The 25,100-nt window shown below is 40.7% G+C and overlaps 1 protein-coding gene across 1 annotated transcript in view; it reads left to right on the forward strand.

Annotated features, from left to right (window-relative positions):
* Positions 1 to 22,759, forward strand: part of LOC133646714 (attractin-like) — a 194,973-nt gene extending 172,214 nt beyond the window's left edge. Inside the window, exons 28-29 of the mRNA XM_062042410.1 lie at positions 14,798 to 14,912; positions 17,045 to 22,759. Of these exons, the coding sequence (XP_061898394.1) occupies positions 14,798 to 14,912; positions 17,045 to 17,169 (240 nt within the window). The 3' untranslated portion in view covers positions 17,170 to 22,759. The remainder of the gene's footprint in view (positions 1 to 14,797; positions 14,913 to 17,044) is intronic.
* Positions 22,760 to 25,100: the final 2,341 nt, after the last annotated feature.

The raw sequence follows: 25,100 nt of genomic DNA on the forward strand, positions 1-25,100 counted from the left end.
TCCCTTTGCAGGATGATGGTTGACGGTAGTTGTTGATTTGTCGTGCCTTTTCTCTCAGTAGTCGTCGTTGGGAGGCCGGGACAAACTTTGACATCGACGTTCCTGACAACTCCATGCCTGTCTGGTCTTGTGGCTGTAACTATGCCCAAGCGGAATTGTCCTCTCATAGCATTAGGGTCTGCGATCCAGACGATGTCTCCCTCTTTGACATTTCTCTCCTTTGTATGCCACTTCTCACGGACAAAGAGATTTGGACCGGCTAGTTCATTCCACTTGGCCCAGAATCTGTCAACTAAATTGTGGATGTTCCTTAGCCTGCGCCAAGGGTGGGTGACTAGATCAAGTCCATCTGTGTCTCCTCCCACTGAGGATCGTCCGAGGATGAGAGAGTAGGGAGTTATGTAGTCGACTGACTCCTCTTGCTCCTGGGCGCGAGCGTCGATTGGGCGCGAGCGTCGATTGGGCGCTCGTTTGTCAGGTTGGCTGCCTGAAAAATTAGAGTCTGGAACTCGCCCCAGGTGAGAGAGTCTGTCGCTCCTTTCAAACTTGTTAGGGCTCTTTTTATCAGTTGTACGGCAGCTTCTGCTGCTCCATTCCGGTGAGGCGCATCGGCAGGGTGGAAGCACCATGCCCAGTCTGTCCCATTCTTGGCTGCAATGTCCTCAACAGATGATGTTTGTTGACAGCGCAAGTGGTTTTGGAGTTAATTCAGAGCAGGTTTAGCCCCGATGAAGTTCGTCCCTTTGTCGGACCATAGCTTGCGTGGGTGCCCTCTAAGGGCAACAAAGCGGGAGTAGGCCAGCAGAAAACTTTCTGAGGACTGGTCATCGCATACATCAGCAAGGACTGCCCTTAAAGCCATACAGCAGAAAACAATTCCCCAGACTTTCTTTCTTGCTCTCCCCATGACTGCGTCCTTGACTTCATAGGGGCCGAATAGATCCAGGGTTGTGTACTCGAATGGGCCTGCCCTTTGCGTGCGCTCCAGTGGGAGGTCACTCATCACTTGCTGGCATACTCTAGCCCTTTGCTTTCGGCAGTGGATGCAGTCATTTATAACTCTCCTGACTGCTCGACGGCCCTGTATGATCCAGGCTTTTCTCCGAGTACCTAGGAGAGTTGCTGCAATCCCCTCATGGTTCTTCTCATGAGCCTCTTGGGCTAGTAATGTAGCCAATCTTGACTGCATAGGGACCAGAGGAATAGCAGTCTTGCCTTCATTCCAGGACTGAATCGTCCTCCGCAGAGTAGGAGCCCTGTGACCTCATCTTTCCGGACCACGAGTCGGTCCAGAGTTTCATCCCGGAACTCAACTCCGTCCTGGGTTTCAAGGGCAAGGTAATGGAAGGCCTCTGCCCTCTCAACAGCTGTAAGACCAGGCTTTGCATTTCCATTGGCAGTGGCCTGGTGGCTGCCACCTAACCAGGCCTCCACTGCCCGCCGAGTCCAGGCAACAGTCCCGCACAGCCTGGCGAGGGAGCTAAACCTCCCAGGCTCAATGAGGCGCACAAGGGCCACAGCCCGCACCCGTGGGATAGACAGAGGTGGAGTGGTCCCGGGGCCGCCAGGCTCAGGAGGCTTCATTCTGCTGTCGCTCTCATTTTTCTGTCGCCTTGTGACCACGGCAGAGAATACGCGTCTTTGAAGCTTCTTGATGCTCTCTTTGGCGACCGTGGCAGCGATTTCACTTGCAGTCTTCACCGGCCACTTGCTTTCAGGCCACTTGAGGAACTCAGGCCCGTTCTGCCACTCCGAGTCCTCGTTCAACTCCTCAGGAGTCGCTTCCCTCGTAAGGATATCGGCAATGTTTAGGTCTCCTTCAACCCACTTCCAAGCGTCCTCTCTTAAGTCAATCCCAGTCCTCATCTTCCCCCTCTTCTTTGAGAAGTTGATTGTAGCGAGGATGCAGAGCTTGTCTGACTCTGGCTCGTACCCAACCCCGAGGGCTTTGCTGTCCTCCTCTTGCATCTGATTTGGGAGGATGAGGATGTTCGGCGTACTCGGACAGCCAAGCTGGGGACTGCTCTGGGTTCCCCCCCTCCCACTTTGGACAGAGAAGACCCAGGGTTTTAGAGAGAACCCTCCTGCCTTCAAGATCTTCTCCACACCAACAGTTGTCTGCCGTAGAGCATCAAAATCATTGTCCAACGTCAGGATGTCATCGACGTAGCAGTCTTTTTCTAAAACTCTACGTTCTTTGAGCATTGATGATAACTGTGGCAGTTTAGCTGTCTCTCGCATTGCAACTTGGGCAATACTTCCTGCTGGCTTATCGCCAATGTTCACTCGGACAACTGCAAACGTCTCTATTTCGTTCAGGGGGTCATCCCTCCACAGGAATCGATGCAGGTGGACCTCTTCATCCTTGAGCCAAACTGAGTTGTACATCTTTCGTACATCGCCCAGGGCAGCATGTTGCCCGCTTCGGAAGCGTAAGAGAACTCCTTTTATTGGATTAAGTACATCTGGACCTTTGTGGAGAAGGTCATTCAGGCTCCAACCCTGAGACTCTTGGTTGCTATTCCACACTATTCTCACAGGGGTGGAAGCAGAGTGGGGGTTCGGGGCAACCAAGTGGCTAATGTACCACTTTGGGCCCTTCCAGGAATCCATCTCTTCTTCTGTTAGCTTGACAGCCGCACCTCTTCTGACCATGTCATGGATTTGTTCCCCATACGCTGCTTTCCAAGCGGGCTCTCGTCCCAGCCTGGACTCCGTCCTCCTGAAAGTAGCCTCCACGGCTTTGCGATTGTCAGGGAGAGAGGCTGGGTCTCCTCGCCAGGGGTAGGCAGCTTCCCAGTGGGGTGACTGGCTGTGCTTGTCTGCTAGAACATAGGAGAGGCCATTCTTGATTTTTTCCAACTCCCTTTCTTCTCCAAGGGTCATCTCCTTTCCTCCTGGGGCACACATGCCACATTTGCAGCCCCCACATTGAGGGTCGCACGCTGCCCCAATGCTGTCCCACCTGAACCACTCTAACACTTCCTTGTTAGTTGTAGTGGTGCTGCTGAGGACTGTCTCTTCCTTTGTGAACTCGGTGTTCGAATTGCTTGAGTCCACAAGGACGTTCTCATGGACCTCGCGACATGAGTGTCGGACTGGTGGAAGGTTAAATCTACCATCTTAAGGAGGTCAGGGTGGGTCCCAGCGACCGTCTTGCCAAGTGGGCCATCCCAAAGGATCAGGTTCCCTTCTCTCCTGACTGGCTGTGGGACCAGGCGACCTTCCCTGTGGCTGATGAGGAGATCGATTTTGGTGGGCCAGACCAAGTCTTCAGCAGCAACACCAGGGAAGAACCCTTGAAGTTGATGTGGTGTGGCTTCCTGGGTGACCTGTGCGATGCTCTCCAGGCCGTAGCAAAGGATCTTATGCACTCCCACCGTTCCCTCGGGAGTTCCTACCCTCAACCGAAGGGTGTATCTCCTGGCCATGATTGTCCTCCGCATCCCACCAACTCCATGCACAATCAATTTGATGTTCTCTCCACATAGTCCGAGACGCTTGGCTCCAGTATGTGTGATGTAATTGGTATCTGAAGCAAGGTCAATCAATGTTCCGATGAGATTGCCAGAGTTGGTAGTGACCTTGAGGAGCATCATTAGCACTGGATATTCTTTAGGTACACTTCCAGTGCTGGTGCAGATTGCTGTAGTGGTTTTGTTTAAGAAGACTTTCCTGCACTCTGTCCTCTGCTCTGGGGTTAGCGTTGCAAGAAAATCTTCCTGCTGGCTGGTTAGGCCAAGAGGCCTTTTCACTGGGACTTTACTGCCACCGTCCCTTTGAGTGGCGAACCTGGGGCAGAGCAGGTAGTGGTGAGCCTTGTCTTGCCAGCAATCCGCTTTACTGCAGAGGAACCCTGAGTTGCAACGGCCATCCTTGGGGTGAATGTTCAAGCACCTGTTGCACACACCATGGGTCCTTAGGTGAGACTTTCTTTTTGCCAGGTCCAAATCCCTGAACGTTTTGCAAGCAAAAAGCCTTCCAGCGTGTGTTTCGTCGGCACAGACGGAGCATGCAGATTGTGGCTTTGCTGGAGGCCCGCGTTGACCTGCAGTGACCCTGGAGAAAGCCTTCTTCGCCCTCTTCTCTGAAGTTTCTATCGGGCATTTCTCAGAGGGAGTCTTTTCTGGAAGGCTCATATCCAACTGGTCCAGCTCTTCAAGAATTACCTCCTGTCTCTTTAGGAATTGAAGAAGACACTCAAAGTGGTTCTGTTGGGCGAAACCATTGGTGGGCACATTCTTGTAAGCCACCCATTTCTCCTTTAGGAAGTTCGGTAGCTTACTCTCCAAGGACTATGCCACCAGACGATTTTTCATAACGTCCTCTTCACCCAGGATGAGAAAGTTGCTTAGGGCCCTTTCCACCGTCTGGATCAGCTCAATTGCTCTCCTAGGGTTATTTCCTTTTACAGGGGGCAGGCCTTGCACCTCACTCGCAATCATTTGGACAATCCTTGCCTTATTCCCATATCTGTTGTCCAAGCGTTGGAACATTTCCTCAGCGGACGCGCAGCTGGACAGGACTAGGTCCTTCTTCACTTTCTCACCGAGGCTAGCTAGGAGATGGAACCTTGTTACACCTGCCGTCCTCAGTGGGTTCCCCAATTGCTCCAGTTCTCCCCACTCAGTCTTCCAACGGTAATAATCTGTTATGTCACCAGAAAACGTGGGGAGACGTACTCTCTCGAGGGGGAACTGATTTCTGTAGCCGTAACCTCCAGAATACATGTCAGGGATGCCCCGGGGAGCACTCTGGGTCATCAGCGGTGTGCTAGAGGCATTTGATGTGGTTCCAGTGCTGCCACCAACTGGTCCACTAAGTGCCTGGATTCTGGCACCTGAAGCTGAGATGGTTGTTGGGAGAGGATTGGATGGAGCAGCTTGGGTGCTGCTACCTGTAGGAAGTTCCTCTTTGAGACTGGGACCGCTAAATGGAGGCTCTGTGAGACTGACTGGGTTGTGCACGTCCTGCGCCCTGTCAGACTCTTTTTGTTGTCGGACTTTGTCATTCATATCTTCATCGGATGACTCTGTGCATCTTGGGTCTCACCAGCTATCCTCCCAGTCTCTTACTCGGCGCCACAGAGCTCGGACCTTCTCCTTGAGCATCTTTGTGTTAGCATATGAGATAAGAGCATCCCAGTTCCTGCATCTTCGCTCGAGCTCATCGATCCTCTCTCTAAGGCCATGTCTGGTGAGCTCAAAATCAGACCTCCGTAACTTCTTTATGTTGCAGCCCTCAACCTGGTCCATCTTAGTCTCTGCACTGGAAACACATTCTCCGATGTCATCTGCTGCGAACTTAGTCCAGATTGATTCTTGAATGAGCTCAACGGTCCCTGTGTATTTACGGAGGCACTCAGCTGTCTTCTCCGCTATGCAGGCTGCTTCTTCTTTTGCCTTGTCCTCTTCATCCTCGGTTTTGTTCACCGCATTGAGGGCTTCAGCATAGTCATCTCCTGCATCACTGACCCTCTCATAGTCCACTTCAAGGATCCTCAGCTCGTCAATCAGGGCTCTCTCTCCTAACAGTTTGACTCTGGAGGCAAGCTTATTGGCCCTTTTGGTGAAGGAGGATTGCGCAGCAGAGCGCATTCCTCTGAGGGCCTCAAGTTCCTGTGTGTCCATTTTCCTTATCCTTTATCTGACCGGGGTTTGGTGTCACCAGCAGGGTCCTTTCCCTCCAAATAGTGGTTCTCCTTTGGTCAATGGTTGGGTGGACACAGTGTTGTTTCGCTTGGAGAGTTATTTATTTCTCTTCAAGGCTTGAAACTCATCGGGGGATTTGTAGGTTAATTACAATCTCATCCAACCCGGTGGTTATTACTGTTCAGTTTTTTCCGTATTGGCCCTCTGAATAGGGGTCGTCACTCAGCATAAAAGGAATTACTCGCAGTGCACTTTTTGCTTGTTTTATTTAGTAGCAGCAGAAGCAGCAGCAGCTGCAGTAGCAGCAGTAGCAGTAGCAGGTAATAACCTAAAAGTAAACATGAACATAAAACAATGTATCTATCTTGAATCATCAAAACATGAACATAATAAAACAATGTATCTATCTTGAATCATCAAAACATGAACGTAACAAAACAATGTATCTATCTTGTATCATCATAATGTAAATAATAGACATGAATTCATCAACTGAACCATAATGTTGTCAACCATGATATGACATATTATCAATCACTGTGATTTTATCCTAACTTATTAATTTTAGCATTGCATTTTGTCATCACCATTAATTTATGTCATATAATGTTTTAAATGTAATCAGAATTATTTATAATGTCACCATAATGTCATGGACAAACATACTAAAAATACATAAAACACCGGCGCTCTGTTTGAGGCACACATTACACATATAAGCAGAACTACACAAAAGAACTAAAAATCCCATCAGCCACACCAGGAAGTAAAGTGCCGGTGCCGGTATTTTTAACTCAAACCTTCGAACTCTCAAACGCAGCCGGACACACGCAACGTGACAACAATCTAATTCAACAGATTTCAAACCGCACATTACTTTTAATTTTGCCAACGTTGTTTAAAAACTAAACAGTGAGTGTTTGCCCTGGTTGTGACGCAGCATGTCAGCCGCACAACAAGCGCTGCGGACATAGCAGACATACAACAAACAGAAAAGCAAGGAAGCAGGCAAGCATGGAATTTAAACAATAATTCAGCTGATCTAACAAAGTGGATGTAACAAAATGAGCTTACCAGTGGGGTATGCTGGTGACGAAGCACGCTGTTTTTTTACAAACGAAACAATGACGCCATTTTTAAAGCTACGTACATGGTCACCTGTCAGTGGTAGCCCCGCCCATCTTAAAGTCCCAGGTAAGTCCGCCATAAATACATATACACATAACAAATACACATAATAAATCCAACAGTGACACTATTTATTTTTTATAAATGTCTAATGATAATGTCAATGAGGGATTTTTAATCACTGCTATGTTGAAATTTTAACTAATATTGATACTGTTGTTGATAATATTCATTTTAGTTTCACTACTTTTGGTTTGTTCTGTCGTGTTTGTGTCTCCTCTCAATTGCTCTGTTTATTGCAGTTCTGAGTGTTGCTGGGTCGGGTTTGGTTTTGGAATTGGATTGCATTATTATGGTATTGCTGTGTATTGTTTTGTTGGATTGATTAATAAAAATAGAAATAATAAAACAATTTAAAAAATCGATTTTTTAAAAATGACAATCGATTCTGAATCGCACAACGTGAGAATCACGATTCGAATTCAAATCGATTTTTCCCCACACTCCTAATATATATATATATATATATATATATATATATATATATATATATATATATATATATATATATATATATATATATATATATATATATATATATATATATATGTCTTAATTAGATTATCCAAAAAATAGTGCTCGATACCGTGGTAGAGCGCAATATATGTGTATGTGTGGGAAAAAAATTACAAGACTACTTCATCTCTACAGGCCTGTTTCATGAGGGGATGACAGGTCTGGGCGGTATATAATAAACAGTTTCTCTTTTAAGCATAGGTTGCATCTTTTATTGCATCTGTAGTATTCCTTAGGCTTTGGTTTCTGAAAGAAGCCTTGTGAACAATCACAAGGCTTCTTTCAGAAACCAAAGCCTAAGGAATACTACTAAACTCAGCAAACACATTTGGAACCTCAAAGACAATAATGTTGAATATTCAATAACATGGCAATTTATTGCATCCAGCACACCTTACAACAGTGGTAATAAAAGATGCAACCTATGCTTAAAGGAGAAACTGTTTATTATATACCGCCCAGACCTGTCATCCCTCAACAAGCGCAGCGAGATTGTATCAGCATGCCGTCACAGAAGGAAACACCTCCTAGGTAACACATGAGCCAATCACCACGCCCTTACGCCTGCCTGTACCTACCCGTTCTGTGTCCTATACAAACCATGGTATGTGAATACTTCTATTAAAATCTCCTGATGATTGAGGGAACCCCTCATGAAACAGGCCTGTAGAGATGAAGTATTGTTGTGATTTTTTTCCCACACATACACATATATATATATATATATATATATATATATATATATATATATATATATATATATATATATATATATATATATATATATATATATATATATATATATATATATATATATGTATATATATACATATATATATATATATATACATATATGGTATATATATATATATATATATGTATATGGTATATATATATATATATATATATATATGGTATATATATATATACATACATATGGTATATATATATATATACATACATACATGCCATGTTTTATATGCATAATTTTAATTTAATTTCAGTGGTTAAATGGCAGTTTGACTCATTTAAGCTAATCAAAGCTCTGAATTATGCATTATGGTTTTCGTGTACCATCTGGTGGTTGAGGGGCGCAATTGCAACAAAACAATAGGGGTGTACCCATCCATTCATTTTCTAACGCTTGTCCCTTTCAACTGTATAAAACTGTCATGTCACATGTATTGTGACTAAAATGATTACGGTTATAATTATTATTGCGGTATTGTTGAATCCGCTCAAACAGTACTTACACACACGCGGAAAGCTTTCAACCAAGTTTTAGTTCTTTTAAATAACTAACACAAATAAACACACCAAATACTTTCTTGGCAGAGGAAACATGAAATATTGTCCTGCTTCAGAAGAGCCATATTTTTATATGAGTGTTTAAATATGTTCATATTATTCCCTTTTAATATGTTCGTTAGAGAAGTTATTTTTTTAAATAAATGCAAATTGGGTGTTCACTCTGCTTTACTTCCAGTGTATGTGACGTCATGCGAGTTCACTTCCTGTCAAAGACATCTTGAGTGTAGTATAGAACAATGATTTGTTCAGTGTGAGTATTTTAGCGTTTATACAGGTTTAGATTAGACTATGGCGTTTCTTAATGGAGAAAGACGTCTTTTGTCTTCATGTTAGCAGTTAAGCTAGCTAAAAAGCTAACGTTGCAATTGGTCCATATATTTATCAAAGTGAGGTTATCAATCCCGTTTTTTGATCATTTAAATTTAATGCCGATCATTGGGTTATCATTATCACCATTTATCGTTACATCCCGAATTGGCAAAAAAAGGATAGTAATATACTAGGATTGCAGTCTGTTAAAAATAACAGTTACCCTATTTCCTGGACTATAGAGCGCACCGGGATATAAGCCGCACCCACTAAATTTTGGAAGAAAAATAAATATGTCCATATATTAGCCGCACCGGACTATAAGCCGCATATATAAACGTTGTAAAATGACTTATTTACAAACCTTAATTGTTTTCAAACGGTGTCTGTAACACGGCAGTAAAGTGACTGATTAAACAAAACAGGAGTCATCGTAGCAACGTAGCTGCTAAATCAGCTAAACGGACTCAATAAATCCATAGTGACGTTTTGGTGAATCTACTGAGGAATTTGTGAAACTGAAACTATACAAAAATAATGCGTTTGTAAGTTATAAAATACTAACACAGACCCTCGTAAACGTGTTGGCATATTAGCTCATGCTAACGACGCTAGCACGTACAAATATGGCATATTAGCTCATGCTAATGGACGCTAGCAAGTACAAATATGCATGAAAACACTCCTACAGACATCACACATGTGATGGTTTAGTGTGTTTAAACTGTCTTGGTTATATTGTAAAATTTACAAACGTTGCTTGGAGGGATGAATGAAGAATCCATACGAGTAGAAACGCTATGCGTGGGCGGAAGACACCTCGTCCGTAAGATGGCGCCGTAGCACAAAGAATAAAACACTTTCCAGGTGTATTGGGTTGTTAGTTTTTTATTTTTTATTTTATTTTTTTTAAATCCATAAATTAGCTGCACCGTCTTGAAAGCCGCAGGGTTCAAAGTGTAAGAAAAAAGTAGCGGTTAATAGTCCGGAATTTACGGTATAATGGGAGTCAATGAGGCCGAAATAGTTTTTCAGAGTCAAACTGTTATTTTGTGGGTGGAGAAAGGAAAAAAGTTCTGACCGCTAACCTTCAAACTGAAAAATAAAATAATGTTAAGGAACACGCTTCATGTTTGTTTTATTGGATCTTGATTCAAACAGGAAACGAGTGTTCTTAACAAGTAAGATGAATAAAAAACATTTTATTTTCTATAAAGAAAAAATATATATTTTCTGTTTATTACGGGTTTATGTTTCATTTAGACAAAAGTGTTTGGACAGCCACAGGAAGTAAACAAAGTATGAAGTCTTTTACAGCAATAAGATGGAAAACATAAAATAAGATGGCATTTTTTTTAAACATTTTTTAAACAATCAATGAAAATGTATTTCTATATTAATCACAAGCACCTCAAAGGACTTTACAAACCATGATGACATGCCCTGATCTGAACCCACATCCGGGCAAGGAAAAAACTTTAAAAGTCCAGACTGAAAAAACGCAATGGATGCCGAGTGGGTACGGGCATTGAATGGTTCCTTTAAGAGTCCAGCAGATGGTTTTAGGGGGATCTTCTTCCATGTAGACCGAGATCCAGTCGCGATCAAAAGTTTACATACACTTGTAAAGAACATAATGTCATGGCTGTCTTGAGTTTCCAATACTTTCTATGACTCTTATTGTTTTGTGATAGAGTGATTGGAGCACATACTTGTTGGTCACAAGACCCAACCTCCGGGCTGATGATTTTAGATTGTCCTGAAGAATTTGGAGGTAATCCTCCTTTTTCATTGTCCCATTTAAAGCACCAGTTCCATTGGCAGTAAAACAGGCCCAGAGCATAATACTACCACCACCATGCTTGACGCTGGGCATGGTTTTCCTGGGATTAAAGGCCTCACCTTTTCTCCTCCAAACATCCATCCATCCATCCATTTTCTACCGCTTGTCCCTTTTGGGGTCGTGGGGGGTGCTGAAACATATTGCTGAGTATTGTGGCCAAACAGCTAAATTTTTGTTTCATCTGACCACAGAACTTTCTTCCAGAAGGTCTTATCTTTGTCCATGTGATGTCAGATGATACAAAAATGTAGCCGTTTGGACACAATACCCAGCAATATGTTTGGAGGAGAAAAGGTAAGGCCTTTAATCCCAGGAACACCAATCCTACCGTCAAGCATGGTGGTGGTAGTATTATGCTCTGGACCTGTTTTACTGCCAATGGAACTGGTGCTTTAAATGGGACAATGAAAAAGGAGGATTACCTCCAAATTCTTCAGGACAACCTAAAATCGTCAGCCCGAAGGTTGGTTCTTGGGCGCAGTTGGGTGTTCCAACAGGACAATGACCCTAAACACATGTCAAAAGTGGTAAAGGAATGACTAAATCAGGCTAGAATTAAGGTTTTAGAATGGTCTTCCCAAAGTCCTGACTTAAACGTGTGGACAATGCTGAAGAAACAAGTTTATGTCAGAAAACCAACACATTTAGCTGAATTTCACCAATTTTGTCAAGAGGAGTGGTCAAAAATTCAACCAGAAGCTTGTGGATGGCTAACAAAAGCACCTTATTGCAGTGAAACTTGCCAAGGGACATGTAACCAAATATTAACATTGCTGTATGTATACTTTTGACCCAGCAGATTTGGTCACATTTTCAGTAGACTCATAATAAATTCATAAAAGAACCAAACTTCATGAATGTTTTTTGTGACCAACAAGTATGTGCTCCAATCACTCTATTACAAAAAAATAAGAGTTGTAGAAAGTATTGGAAACTCAAGACAGCCATGACATTATGTTCTTTACAAGTGTATGTAAACTTTTGATCGCGACTGTATGCATTGAAGAGTCACGACTAGGAACAGCTAGCGATATTCCAGACTTGTACCTCTCCAGAAATGATCCTTGCATAGAGACGGCAGGTCAACTGGTCTAAACAGAACAGTACATAAACATGTTTTAACAAACTTGCTCTTTAAAAAAACACAATTTAGGAGGCCTCTTAAAGTGCAAAGTGCATATGGGTCGCCGCTTCTGATGGTCTGGAGCGACCTCGAGTGGTGATTTATCGTTAAAATGTAACCTTGTCAGCATGGAAAATCTGTGTGTGTGACTACTGGGTTTCCAGCGGACGAGTCGTTCCTACCATTTGTCTCCGTCTGAACCCTTTTAGCCCCCTGTCAGCTCCCGGGGGGGTCTGCACACATACTGTACATGTGGACCAAGTGTTGTGAAGCTATCTAACACCAGGAAATGACCATCAAACGACGACAATAACCGGCGACAGGAGATAAAACAACACAAAAAGGATCTGTGTGTGAAAAAGGCGACAGTAGGGAACATAAGTATTTGACCCCCTGCTCCTTTTGTCAAGTTGTACATTTGTATTTGGAGTATTTGATCCAAAGTAAAAAGTGACTTGGTACTTGGTGTGTAGAAAGAACAACAACCTCAAAGCAAAATGTTCTTTCTTTCTCTCAATTCATGTTTGACAGTTGGGATTAGAGGTGCGAAAAATTGTTTAATGCATCACCATTTGAAAGTGGAGGACGCTGAATCGATGGCCAAATGACTAAATACCGATTATTTAGCAGTGGTGTGCCGTCAGGGCCATCAAGACCTTCTCTGCTGGCCAAACATAACCAGACATCACGGCATCGAATGGGTGCTACAAATTATGAGATCTAATATAATGGATTTCTTTATTTTTTCACGTTTAATATGTTTTTTGCAATTTTAATTTGGACAGTACCACATAAGATATGTTTTAATTGCTGATGCGGGTTTATTTATTTTTAAATGCGCCAGAAAATAACCCGTTTTGTATACTGTTGAGGTGGTTCAATGCCCAGTAGGGCGTAAATGTATTTCTGTATAGTATTTCTCCAGCAATGGTCATGTGGTGACATAAATGATGGTATTTTGAGAGGTAATCTTTGAAGTTGGACATCACTGAAGGCCTAGGCGGGAAACGCACGGCCCGCCGCTGTTATTTAGGTATGTTTAATAAAGTACCGTATTTTCCAGACCTCGGCCGCACCCACAAAGTTTTAAAAGAAAAATTATATATTTCCATATATTAGCTTCACCGGATTATGGGCCGCAGACATATACGTTGCAAAAATGTTTTGTAAATGTTTATTTACATACCTTAATTGTTTCCAAACGGTGTCTGTAACACGGCAGTAAAACGGATGATCAAACAAAACAGAAGTCATGGTCATGGGCCCACTAGCTGTGCAAGCTAGCTCTCCAATCAGCTAAACAGACTCAATAACTCCACTGTGACGTTTTGGTGAATTTACTGAGGAATTTGTGAAACTGAAACAATATGTTTCAGTTTCACAGCTAATAATTCTAACACAGGCACTCGTAAACGTGTTAGCATATTAGCTAATGATGCATGAATATACTCCTACAAACATCACACACGTGACGGTTTAGTAAGTAAGAACTGTTTTAGTAATATTGTGGAACTTACAAACGTTGCTTGGAGTGATTAATGGAGAACCCATACAAGTAGAAATGCTATCTGGTAAAGGATCAAATATTTATTTCTCTTGACAAAATCCAAATTCATATCTAACGTTTCATGTTTTTGTTTTGTTTTTTACATTTGGTCTTTCTGTTGCAGTAAAACTATAGTGTATATATCTTTATAAGGGGGTGAACTTACAAATCAGCGAATGTTTATTTCCTGCCCACTGTAGATATTGTATTTTCTGGACTATAGAGCACACAGGTAAGTCGCACCCACAACATTTTAAAAGAAAATAATATTTTTCCATATATTAGCCGCACCGGACTATAACCTACAGATATATATGTTGTGAAATTAGTTATTTACACAGGAATATTTTATAAATGTTTATTTACATACCTTAATTGTTTCCAAACGGTGTCTGTAACACGGCAGTAAAATGGCTGGTCAAACAAAACAGAAGTCATCGTCATGGACCCACTAGCTGCGCAAGCTAGCTCTCCAATCAGCTAAATAGACTTAATAACTCCACGGTGACGTTTTTGGTGAATTTACTGAAGAATTTATGAAAATGAAACAATACAAAAAGAAGTTAATAATATCTACACAGACACTTTAATTTATTAGCATATTAGTGAATGCTAACAACGCTAGCGTCATCACTTTACGATAGCATGTACAAATATGCCTGAAAACACTCCTACAGACGTCACACATGGGACGGTTTAGTAAGTAGGAATTGTTTTAGTTATATTGTAAAACTTACAAAAGTGACTTGGATTGATGAATGAAAATTAAAACACTATAGACGGCTAAAAGACTGAATGGCACTCTACTTCCGGTTTAAAAGCACTAAATGGAAGAACACAAATTTGTCCAAAAGATGTTGCCATAGCACAAACACTAAAACACCTTCTCAATTCATTTGCCTGTTGTTGTTGTTGTTTTAAAACTATGTTTATTGTGGCTGTCAGTGAACACAAAAATCTATAAATTGGCCGCACCATTTTGTAAGCCGCAGGATTCAAAGTGTAGGAAAAAAGTAGGCCAGAATGTACAGTATACAGACTAAGTGGATGTTTGGAGGGTGGTCTTGCATGAAGTGCACAGACATAATCCAGGTCTTTGAGGGGCGGTCCCAGCTGCTGGTAAAGGTAAACCTCAGCAGAGATGGGAGGTGTAAACTGGGTCATATCATTGCCTACTTGATCTGACACACACACACACACACACACACACACACACACACACACACACACACACACACACACACACACACACACACACACTCCCGTCTAATATCCTTACAGCAGTGATTCTTCTCTCTCTCCCTCCACAGTCTGTCCCCAAGCCCATCGCCTTGGAGCCATGTTTTGGCAACAAAGCTGCTGTGCTCTCCATCTTTGTACGTCTGCCGCGGGGCAGCGGGGGCATTCCCCCCCCAGGGCAGTCGGGTAAGGTTGTCTCTTTGTGTGTGTGTGTGTGTGTGTTTGTGTGTATTTCTACCCTTCTTGAGACAACAAGGAATAGTACCATTGCATCTAATAGATAATGTCTCATTTGCACCCCTGGTGGTAAAATCTATCAAAATGAGGGAGGTCCCAAAAAGGAGGGACTTTGTGTGTCGGTTTTAAAAGTGCTCCCCCTCTGGTCAACATATGAAATTACAAGCGTGTGTAAAAATTTGAAGTACTCCCCCTCTGGCCAACATATGTAATAACAAGTGTGTGTAAGAAATTAATTTTTTTTTTAAAACTATGGATATAGAGACATACTGTAAAAACTTGAAATAAATAATGAAGATTAAAAACCAATTACAAAAAAAATAATTTTTAAATAACTAAAAGCTTTCTTTTTTATATTTGCATAGTACGTATATATTATTAATGTTGTAAATACAAATCTTTATATATCTAGAAAGGGTGGTCCTAAAGAGGTAGGCATTTTTCGGTTGTCTCAAGAAGGTAACAAATACAAGAGTGTGTGTGTTGTCTCCTTCTTTAACTTGGTCCATCCTTCATGTATCCTCCTTTAACTTGGTCCATCCTTCATGTATCCACCTTTAACTTGGTCCATCCTTCATGTCTCCCTCTTCAACTTGGTCCATCATTCATGTGTTTTTCATTAACTTGGTCCATCCTTTGTATTTTCTTCTTTAACTTGGTCCATCATTTATGTATTTTTCTTTAACTTGGTCCATCGTTTGGGTTTCCTTTTTTAACTTGGTCCATCCTTCTTTAACAAGGTCCATCTTTTGTGTTTCCTTCTTTAACTTGGTTCATCTCTCATGTTTCCTTCTTTAACAAGGTCCATCCTTTGTGTTTCCTTCTTTAACTTGGTTCATCTCTCATGTTTCCTTCTTTAACTTGGTTCATCTCTCATGTTTCCTTCTTTAACTTGGTCCATCCTTTGTGTTTCCTTCTTTAACTTGGTCCATCCTTTGTGTTTCCTTCTTTAACTTGGTCCATCCTTTGTGTTTCCTTCTTTAACTTGGTCCATCATTTATGTATTTTTCTTTAACTTGGTCCGTCCTTTGTGTTTCCTTCTTTAACTTGGTCCATCCTTCTTAACTTGGTCCATCCTTCATGTTTCCTTCTTTAACTTGGTCCATCCCTCATTTTTCGTTCTTTAACTTGTTGTTTGTCATTTGTCTCCTTCTTTAACTTGGTGTATCATTTGTTTCTCCTCCTTTAACTTGGTTTATCATTTGTGTCTCCTCCTTTAACTTGGTGTATCATTTGTGTATCCTCCTTTAACTTGGTCCATCCTTCTTGTCTCCTTTTTTAACTTGATCCATCATTCGTGTCTGCTTCTTTAACTTGCTCCATTCCTCATGTTTCCTTCTTTAACTTAGTGTATCATTTGTGTCTCCTCCTTTAACTTGGTCCATCCTACTTGTCTCCTTTTTTAACTTGATCCATCATTTGTGTCTGCTTCTTTAACTTGGTCCATTCCTCATGTTTCCTTCTTTAACTTGTTGTATCATTTGTCTCCTTCTTTAACTTGTTATATCATTTGTGTCTCCTTCTTTAACTTAGTCCATCCCTCATGTTTCCTTTTTTAACTTGTTGTATCATTTGTCTCCATCAGTGTGTGAATGTGTGTGTGAATGGATGAATGTGGAAATACTGTCAAAGCGCTTTGAGTACCTTGAAAGTAGAAAGGCGCTATACAAGTGTAACCCATTTATCATTATCATTATCCTTCTTTAACTTGGTGTATCATTAACTTGGTCCATCCTTCTTGTCTCCTTTTTTTAACCCTGTCCTTGTACTTAAAAAAATATATTTATATATAAATATTTGTTTTAATCGATTGTTGATATTTGTGAACCGATTAATTCGAAAAAAAATGACATGAGACCCCAGGTCTGCCAGAGAGTAAGAAGATGGAGTAGGAGGGATAAGTGTTACCAAAGTAGCAACTTTCTTGCTAAATTCCGCACGCATTCAGACCCATGTAGAAAAATCAGGTGGCTTTTTCTCGTCTTTTTAAAACATTTTTTTAATAAAACTGACATGGATCAGTTACAGTCCTATGCTAACGATGCTAGCAATGCTAACATATGACGACGTCCTTGTCCCAGGTCTGGCGGTGGCAAGCGCACTGGTGGACGTGTCTCAGCAGATGTGCGTGGGCTACAAGGAGAAGTCGGGAGCGCTGAGGAACCGCAAGCACCCGCCCAGCGCCCAACCCTCCACCTGCATCTGACTCCGCCCCCCCTGGACCAGCCCCCCCCCTTTCAGGAAGAGGTGCATGCTGGGAGGCTGTGACTGGCAAAGTCAGGACCTTGATGGATGTCCTTACGAAGGAACTTTAGCCCCACCCCCCTCAAAGTGAATGATACACCAAGCCTGAGCCCCCCCACCCCGAATAGAGACATTTAAACCGTCTTGTTGAGGCGGCGTTGCTGCTAGAAGAGATCTCATCTCATCATTTTTATTATTTACTTGTTTTTTTGTCTCCTTTGCGCTTTATGTGAACACACACCATGCCCCGCCCCCTGCGCCGCATGTTGGCTACCCCCAGTACCTCGAGGTCCAAGTTTGCTTCGTCTTCTGGTGGACGGCACTTGAGTCCGGTTCAAGTAGCGCCACCCTCGTAACCATGGCGACTGTGGAGTTCCAACAGGCTCTTTGCAGGTGCAGCATCTTTATGGTCTTTGGTGAAGTCTCTTGGAACTAGAAGCTCCAAGACGTTTACACTGGATTATATTTACGGTATGTGTGTTTTTCAAAAATGTCCTTTTTCCTCCAGCTAGCGGGCCTCAGAAGCTAGCTTGTTTCCTTGTGTTATTAGAGTTTAGAAAAACAAAAAACACTTCGCTATTTCAGTTGAACTTTTGACAACGCGTGACTGAACAGGTTTTTAATTTAAAAAAAGATCTACACTATACTTACCACTTGTTTTTAGCGGCAACGCCCCTGAGAAGCTAGCTAGCATCAGTAGCTACGTTTTTGTTCGAGGGTTTCACCAGCTAGCTGTCTAAACCTCTGTTGTTTTCAAGTTGTCAAATGAAATACCTTTCTTGACTAAACATTTTATTTAAGGCTTTTATATTCACACAAATGCATGTTTACCACCAGCGTTTGTTATTCAACCTTCCAGTCTTCGCTTACCGCCAGCTAGCGTTAGAAGCTAGCTTGTTGTTTTTTTTGTCTTTTTTTGACGAAAAACCCTCAAGTTTTTAAAGATATTTATAAGTTTTGGTGAGCGTGAACGCACCTTAAGAAACTAGCCAGCGTAAGAAGCTAGCTTGACGTTCAATACTTCCGGAAGTTTCATGAACGTTAATCTTATTTTTTAATATCTATTTTATATTTTGTTTATTTTTCTTTGCTTACTGCTAACTGCCATGAAAAGCTAGCTTGTTCTTGTAAGGCTGGCCTTGGGTCCTTATTTTATTTTTCTTTGAGACGAGTGAAGCTAGCACGGCTATCTTTCAGGCTAGCTTTCTCTTCTGTTTGACTAAAACCAGACATGACTGCTGTAAAAACAAACAAACAACGGAAATTGTGCCGCGAAGGGCTCCACAGTGGCTAAAGGAAGTACAGTAGGGAAGGGGATTCATATGGCCACATTCGCAGCGGTTTACCTGACACATGAAACGTGACAAATTGGGCGGGGTGCAAATCTACTTGAGTAGAAAATGTGTTTTGAAGCAATTCCAACTTTGACCACAGTGTCAGTTGCTATGTAGAGTGGCACTTTCCATCATTTTCAGCAGACTGCATTGCAAAATTATTAATCCCTTCTCTACTGTAAGTACAGTTTTACCTCGGGATACGAGTTTAACTAGTTCTTTTAAATAACATTTATTCCATGCTGTGCACCCCACAAAACCAGCATATTTTTAACATACAACATGCCTTTTTAAAAAGAAAAACTAACTTCAAATAGGAACTATTGTATCAAAACTGTTCCCAACATAAAGTCATGTCGATCTCTAGCTATTAGCTAATGCTAGCGAGTTGTTTGCATCTTACGGCGTTCGCTCTGGCATTCACTACGCCAACTAGTGTTTGGGAGGCTCCTAGCCTGAATTTTTGCTAGTAGTCTAAAGCATAAAAACGTTACAATGTACCGTATTTTCCGGGCTAAAGAGCGCGCCGGTATATAAGCCCCACCCACTAAATTTTAGAACATTTTTTTTTCTCCATATATTATCTGCACCTGACTGTAAGTCGCAGATATATATGTTGTGAAATGAGTTATTTACATAAAAAGATACTGTAAATGTTTATTTACATACTTTAAATGTCTGTAACACGGCAGTAAAACGGCTGATCAAACAAAACAGAAGTCATGGTCATGGACCCACTAGCTGTGCAAGCTAGCTCTCCAATCAGCTAAACACACTCAATAACTTCACGGCGACGTTTTGGTGAATTTACTGAGGAATTTGTGAAACTGAAACAATACAAAAATAATGCCGTTGTAAGTTAATAATACTAACACAGATACTCGTAAGTGCTAACGACGTTAGCGTCATTACATCACAATAGCACGTACACATATGCATGCAAACACTCCTACAGACATCACACATGGGATGTTTTAGTACGTATGAATTGTTTTAGTCATATTGTAAAACTTACAAACGTTGCTTGGATTGATGAATGGAGTAGAAACATGGGTAGAAACGCTATGTATGGCTGGCTACAAGACTGAACAACACTTCTATTTCTGATTAAAACCACTAAATGAAAGGAAACTTATGGCGCCATAGCACAAACACCTCAGCGTATTTACTTGTTTTTTTTGGTGTTTTTTTAACTTATTATGGCCATCGGTGAAGAAGAATCCGTAGATTAGCTGCACCGTTTTATAAGCCGCAGGGTTCAAAGTGAAGTTCACATCTTACTTTCAGCAGAATATTTCCTAAGCTCGATGACAAAAACGGTTTACGACCTTTCAAATACGATTTCTGGCATTAGGAGAACTGTCACCTTCAAACTCCAATAAAGTAACGCTTCCTGAGGCTGAGCCAATCAGCGGCCACAAAATTAAACGGCGTGCTCTGATTGGGCCATTACTACTGTAGTATGAATATGTTTAGTTATTTTAGCCAAATTCAGGACAAAATCACGTAGAATATATCTTCCCCCCTGCTGCTTAAGACCATTTTGACATATGACATACCTTTTTAAAAAGAAACACGTAAGTTTTAGTTCAAAAATGTATTTAAAAGGAGTTCATCTTACTGTGGCATTCAATACGCCAACTAGTGGCGGGGAGGCTCCTCGCCTGAGTTTTAAAACACAACAATAGAATGTACTACAGTACGTACACAAAGCTTGTAGTGATGTCACACAGGAAGTAGGTATACTCCCATCTGGCAGCCATGACAATGCGCTTTTAGTCCACATTTCTTTCATCATTTCCGACCCCTACAGGCAGAACTAGGTATTTTTTCTTGTGTTTTTTTTTTTTTTTTTTAGCTTAACGCCATCCTTTTTGTAGTCCAGATTCTCCAGACAAGTCCGAGATTTCTTTATTTAATCCAATAAATACCACCCGGGCCTTCTTGTCCTTGTCATGTCGCTCTTTAGCTGTAAGCTAATGCTAGCAAGTAGGACACGCTTCGTTGTGTCGTTTGTTATGCTAGCTCGCGGTGAGCAGGCTCCTCCCCCTAAAGCACAACAGTAGTCTCCAAGAACTCGGGCATGCGTATCCCCAGGTAAAGGAAGGACCGTGTGAGAAGAACTTTGGAGTTGTGCAAAGAAAAACGGAGTCATCATGACTTGCCACAACTAAAGCATAAAAACCACAATGCAAAATATTTGTTTTCACCTATTTCAATTCAATAACACGCACACACACACACACACACACACACACACACACACACACACACACACACACACACACACACACACACACGTGTCACTTCCTGTGCAGTCACTTCCTGTGCAGTCACTTCCTGCTACTTCAGGATGGCTTTGAGGTGATTTTTCGGGAAAACTGCGAGTATTTTGGGATGATATTCGTCCTCATTTTGCCGACTGTTAAGAATGAAAAAAAAAAAAGACAGACAGGAAACGGACGTTTAAAAAAAAAAAAAAAATGATGAATTATTTTATATTCTTTACTTCATTTTTTTTTAACGCACATTATTTTGGAAAAAAATCTAAATCTTGTATTTTGATTTTCTTTCTTAGGCACAATAGGGTTAGTTTTTGTCCATGAATGTAACGCTAGCTTGTTGTGCAGGATGAAGATCCTACTGCTGTAATAATAACTGCTTCCAAAGATGGAGTCATGGGAACACAACAAAAAGGCAGATAAATTACCTTTTTTTTTTTTTTTTTTTTTAACTTGACCTTTTCACCTCCTGTTTACCGCCAGCTTCCTTCTTTGCGTTTACATCTGTTGTTCATTCTAACGACTCATCTACGTGCTCGTGTTGTTGTCCAATCCCTGCTGAAGCTTTCGTTTGGGGGCTTTTATTGTAAAGGGCAGGAGGAAGCGTGCCGTCTGAAATGCCGGGAATGGACATGAATAGTGCCGTGGGGCTGCACAGGCTTGGACCTTTGATCGTTCCCTAAGGATGTCGGACTCGAGGGGGTTTGACCTTTGACCTCTTAACGCGTCGGCCATCTTGGCCTCCAACCTGCTGAACGAAAGCCCTCAAACGCTGTTTTATTTCATCATGGTTTATTTACTGCGGTACCTCGGTTTTCCTCACTCATTTCAAAAATATGAACAAAATTGTATAAAATTTTACTTTATTGAACAATTCTTCCTTGAATTCAATAGTGGATGTATAGGGGTCATTTCTCACCTTCTTTATCAAAGTTCTGGCCTTCAGAAGATTGACGGAGTCACCATCTTATTGTTTGAGTACTGGATTGTGCTGCAAAACGGACGACTTTGTCATTTATCAGGATGTTTGGCCCTAGAACCATCGAGACGTGTACGAAAATGGGCCACGATTTGTCAAACTGAATCCCAGGAAAAGCGGGGCGTCTAAAAACCGAGGTGGCACTGTTCTTACGAGTGGTCATGAGAACCAGGTCATTGTCCCGCCCCTCTGGTGTTCCTGTTTGTTGATTTGTATCATTTAGGAATCTTTGTAAATAACGATGAATGACATTTTCTCGGACGGTTTTAAAAAGTTAGTAATTTATGCAGTGTTAAAAAACAAAAAAAGTGATTGCTTCGCGTTTCATTAGCATCTTTTGTATGTGAAGAAGCAAATGTTGTAAACCTTCAATAGAAGCTTGTAATTTACTGAGGTGTACATAAACATTTTGGACTGATTCAATTCAATGTGAACATTAAAACTAGAAGTGGACTCCTTGTCTTCACTTCTTCACCAACGTTGTTCCTAAGAGTCGACACGGAACACCGTGTGTCACTTGGACAGCCAACTTGTGATCAGGAAGCACTTGTTTCGCTCACCAGGAAAAGGTCGTAGTTGGAGGCGTGGCGTGCTGCATTTGACATCGGTTTTTGTCACCGTCATCCATGTAAACGAAACTGAAAAAAAGAATAATCAAAAGATGAAAGAAAAAATCAAATAAAAAATCTTAGTACAAAAAAATAAATAGAACTAAGGTAAACATAACTAAGAGGGTAAAAACCAAAATCAATAAAACATGAATTATAAAAAAAAATGGAACTAAGAAGAAAAAATAAGAAGTAGTAGATGGAACAAAAAAAAATCAAACTAAGAAAAAAACTGAAATAAATATTTACAAATAAATGGAATTAAGAAAAAAAAACAATTGAAAAAATCTTAATATAAAAAATATAAATAGAACTAAGGTAAACGTAACTAAGAGGGTAAAAACTATAATAATGAATAATTAAAAAATATATGTAATTAAAAAATGTATATGAGAACAAAACTAAAATAAATATTAAAAAAGAATAAAGCAATACATTGAACTAAGAAACAAAACTATAATAAAAAGAATAATACAATGATGAGAAAATACAAATAAATGGAATAAGGAAAAACAATTAAAAACATGGATATAAAATTAATAGAATTAAGGAAATAAATACAAAAATAAGAAGATAATTATGATAATAAATGAAGAAATAATTATTGATAAATAATACATTAACAAATTAATGGAACTAAAAAAATGAAAGAACTGAAATGAATATTTAAAGAATAAAGACATAAATGAAACTAAGAGAAAAACTATAATAAGAATAGTAAAAAAAAATGGAACTAAGACAAACAATAAATGAAAAAATAAAAATAATGGAATGAAGAAAAAACCAATAATAAATGCATCAATAAATGGAAATAAGAAAAAACTAAAACACATTTTAAAAAATAATCAAACAACAAATACAACTAAGAAAAAGACTCCTGTGTGATAAAAATAATGAATGACAAAACAAACATGGAATTAAGAAAAAGCTAGAATGAATAAAAATAAATAAAAAATGGGATGAAGAAAAAAAAACTATACTACTTAAAAAAAAGAATATTAAAGAACTAAGAAAAAAAACTACAATAAAAAGGATAAGAAAATACAAATAAATGGAATTAGCAAAATCAATAAAATAAATAAATAAATACAATTAAGGAAAGTAATACAAAAATAATAAAGTGAATTAAGATAATAAATGAAATAAATAATTATTTGTAAATAACACATTAAAAAAAAATAAAACTAAGAAAAAAAAATAGAACCAAGAAAAAAAGGGTTTTAACATATTTTCCTTCAATAATCCATCCAATTCTCTTTTATTTTCTCTTTAGTTAGAAAATGGCCACGCTCAAACCCAGGAGAACAAACTTAAAGTGACAAGAGTGAGAAGAGAAAATATAACATTCAAATGTTATTGTGTGAATAAATTATTCGTAATAAAAGTGGTGGAATTGAATAAACTCATTTTTAAACATGTTATGAAATATGTTGTTTCGAAATAACAAACCAAAAACAACTCTCAGAATGATAGTTTTACAAAATTATAATTCAAACAATAAACTTGAACACTGGAGAAAAAAAAATGCATCTGCTTTCTGCCCTCGCTTCCTAATGTTAGACTTTAGCAAAAAAAACATTTAATACTTCATAAATGTTTTATTTTTTAACATTTACAAAACTATATATTTATAAACATATACACATACATATATACATCCATCCATCCATCTTCTTCCGCTTATCCAAGGTCGGGTCGCGGGGGCAGCAGCCTAAGCAGGGAAGCCCAGACTTCCCTCTCCCCAGCCACTTCGTCCAGCTCCTCCCGGGGGATCCCGAGGCGTTCCCAGGCCAGCCGGGAGACATAGTCTTCCCAACATGTCCTGGGTCTTCCCCGTGGCCTCCTACTGGTCGGACGTGCCCTAAACACCTCCCTAGGGAGGCGTTCGGGTGGCATCCTGACCAGATGCCCGAACCACCTCATCTGGCTCCTCTCCATGTGGAGGAGCAGCGGCTTTACTTTGAGCTCCTCTCGGATGACAGAGCTTCTCACCCTATCTCTAAAGGAGAGCCCCGCCACCCGGCGGAGCAAACGCATTTTGGCCGCTTGTACCCGTGATCTTGTCCTTTCGGTCATAACACAAAGCTCATGACCATAGGTGAGGATGGGAACGTAGATCGACCGGTAAATTGAGAGCTTTGCCTTCCGGCTCAGCTCCTTCTTCACCACAACGGATCGATACAGCGTCCGCATTACTGAAGACGCCGCACCGATCCGCCTGTCGATCTCACGATCCACTCCTCCCCCACTCGTGAACAAGACTCCGAGGTACTTGAACTCCTCCACTTGGGGCAGGGTCTCCTCCCCAACCCGGAGATGGCACTCCACCCTTTTTCCGGGCGAGACATATATACATATAAATCCAAATGCATACATATACATATATATATTTATAGATATAGTGTCCACAGTCAAGCGTGTTTTGCATCGCTTTGCATCAGGCTAGAATTAAGGTTTTAGAATGGCCTTCCCAAAGTCCTGACTTATTTGTGTGGACAATGCTGAAGAAACAAATCCATGTCAGAAAACCAACAAATTTAGCTGAACTGCACCAATTTTGTCAAGAGGAGTGGTTCTGGTTCAACCAGAAGTTTGCCAGAAGCTTGTGGATGGCTACCAAAAGCGCCTTATTGCAGTGAAACTTGCCAAGGGACATGTAAGCAAATATTAACATTGCTGTATGTATACTT

Source organism: Entelurus aequoreus, linkage group LG03, assembly GCF_033978785.1.
Source record: "Entelurus aequoreus isolate RoL-2023_Sb linkage group LG03, RoL_Eaeq_v1.1, whole genome shotgun sequence".
Classification (NCBI taxonomy): Eukaryota; Metazoa; Chordata; class Actinopteri; order Syngnathiformes; family Syngnathidae; genus Entelurus; species Entelurus aequoreus.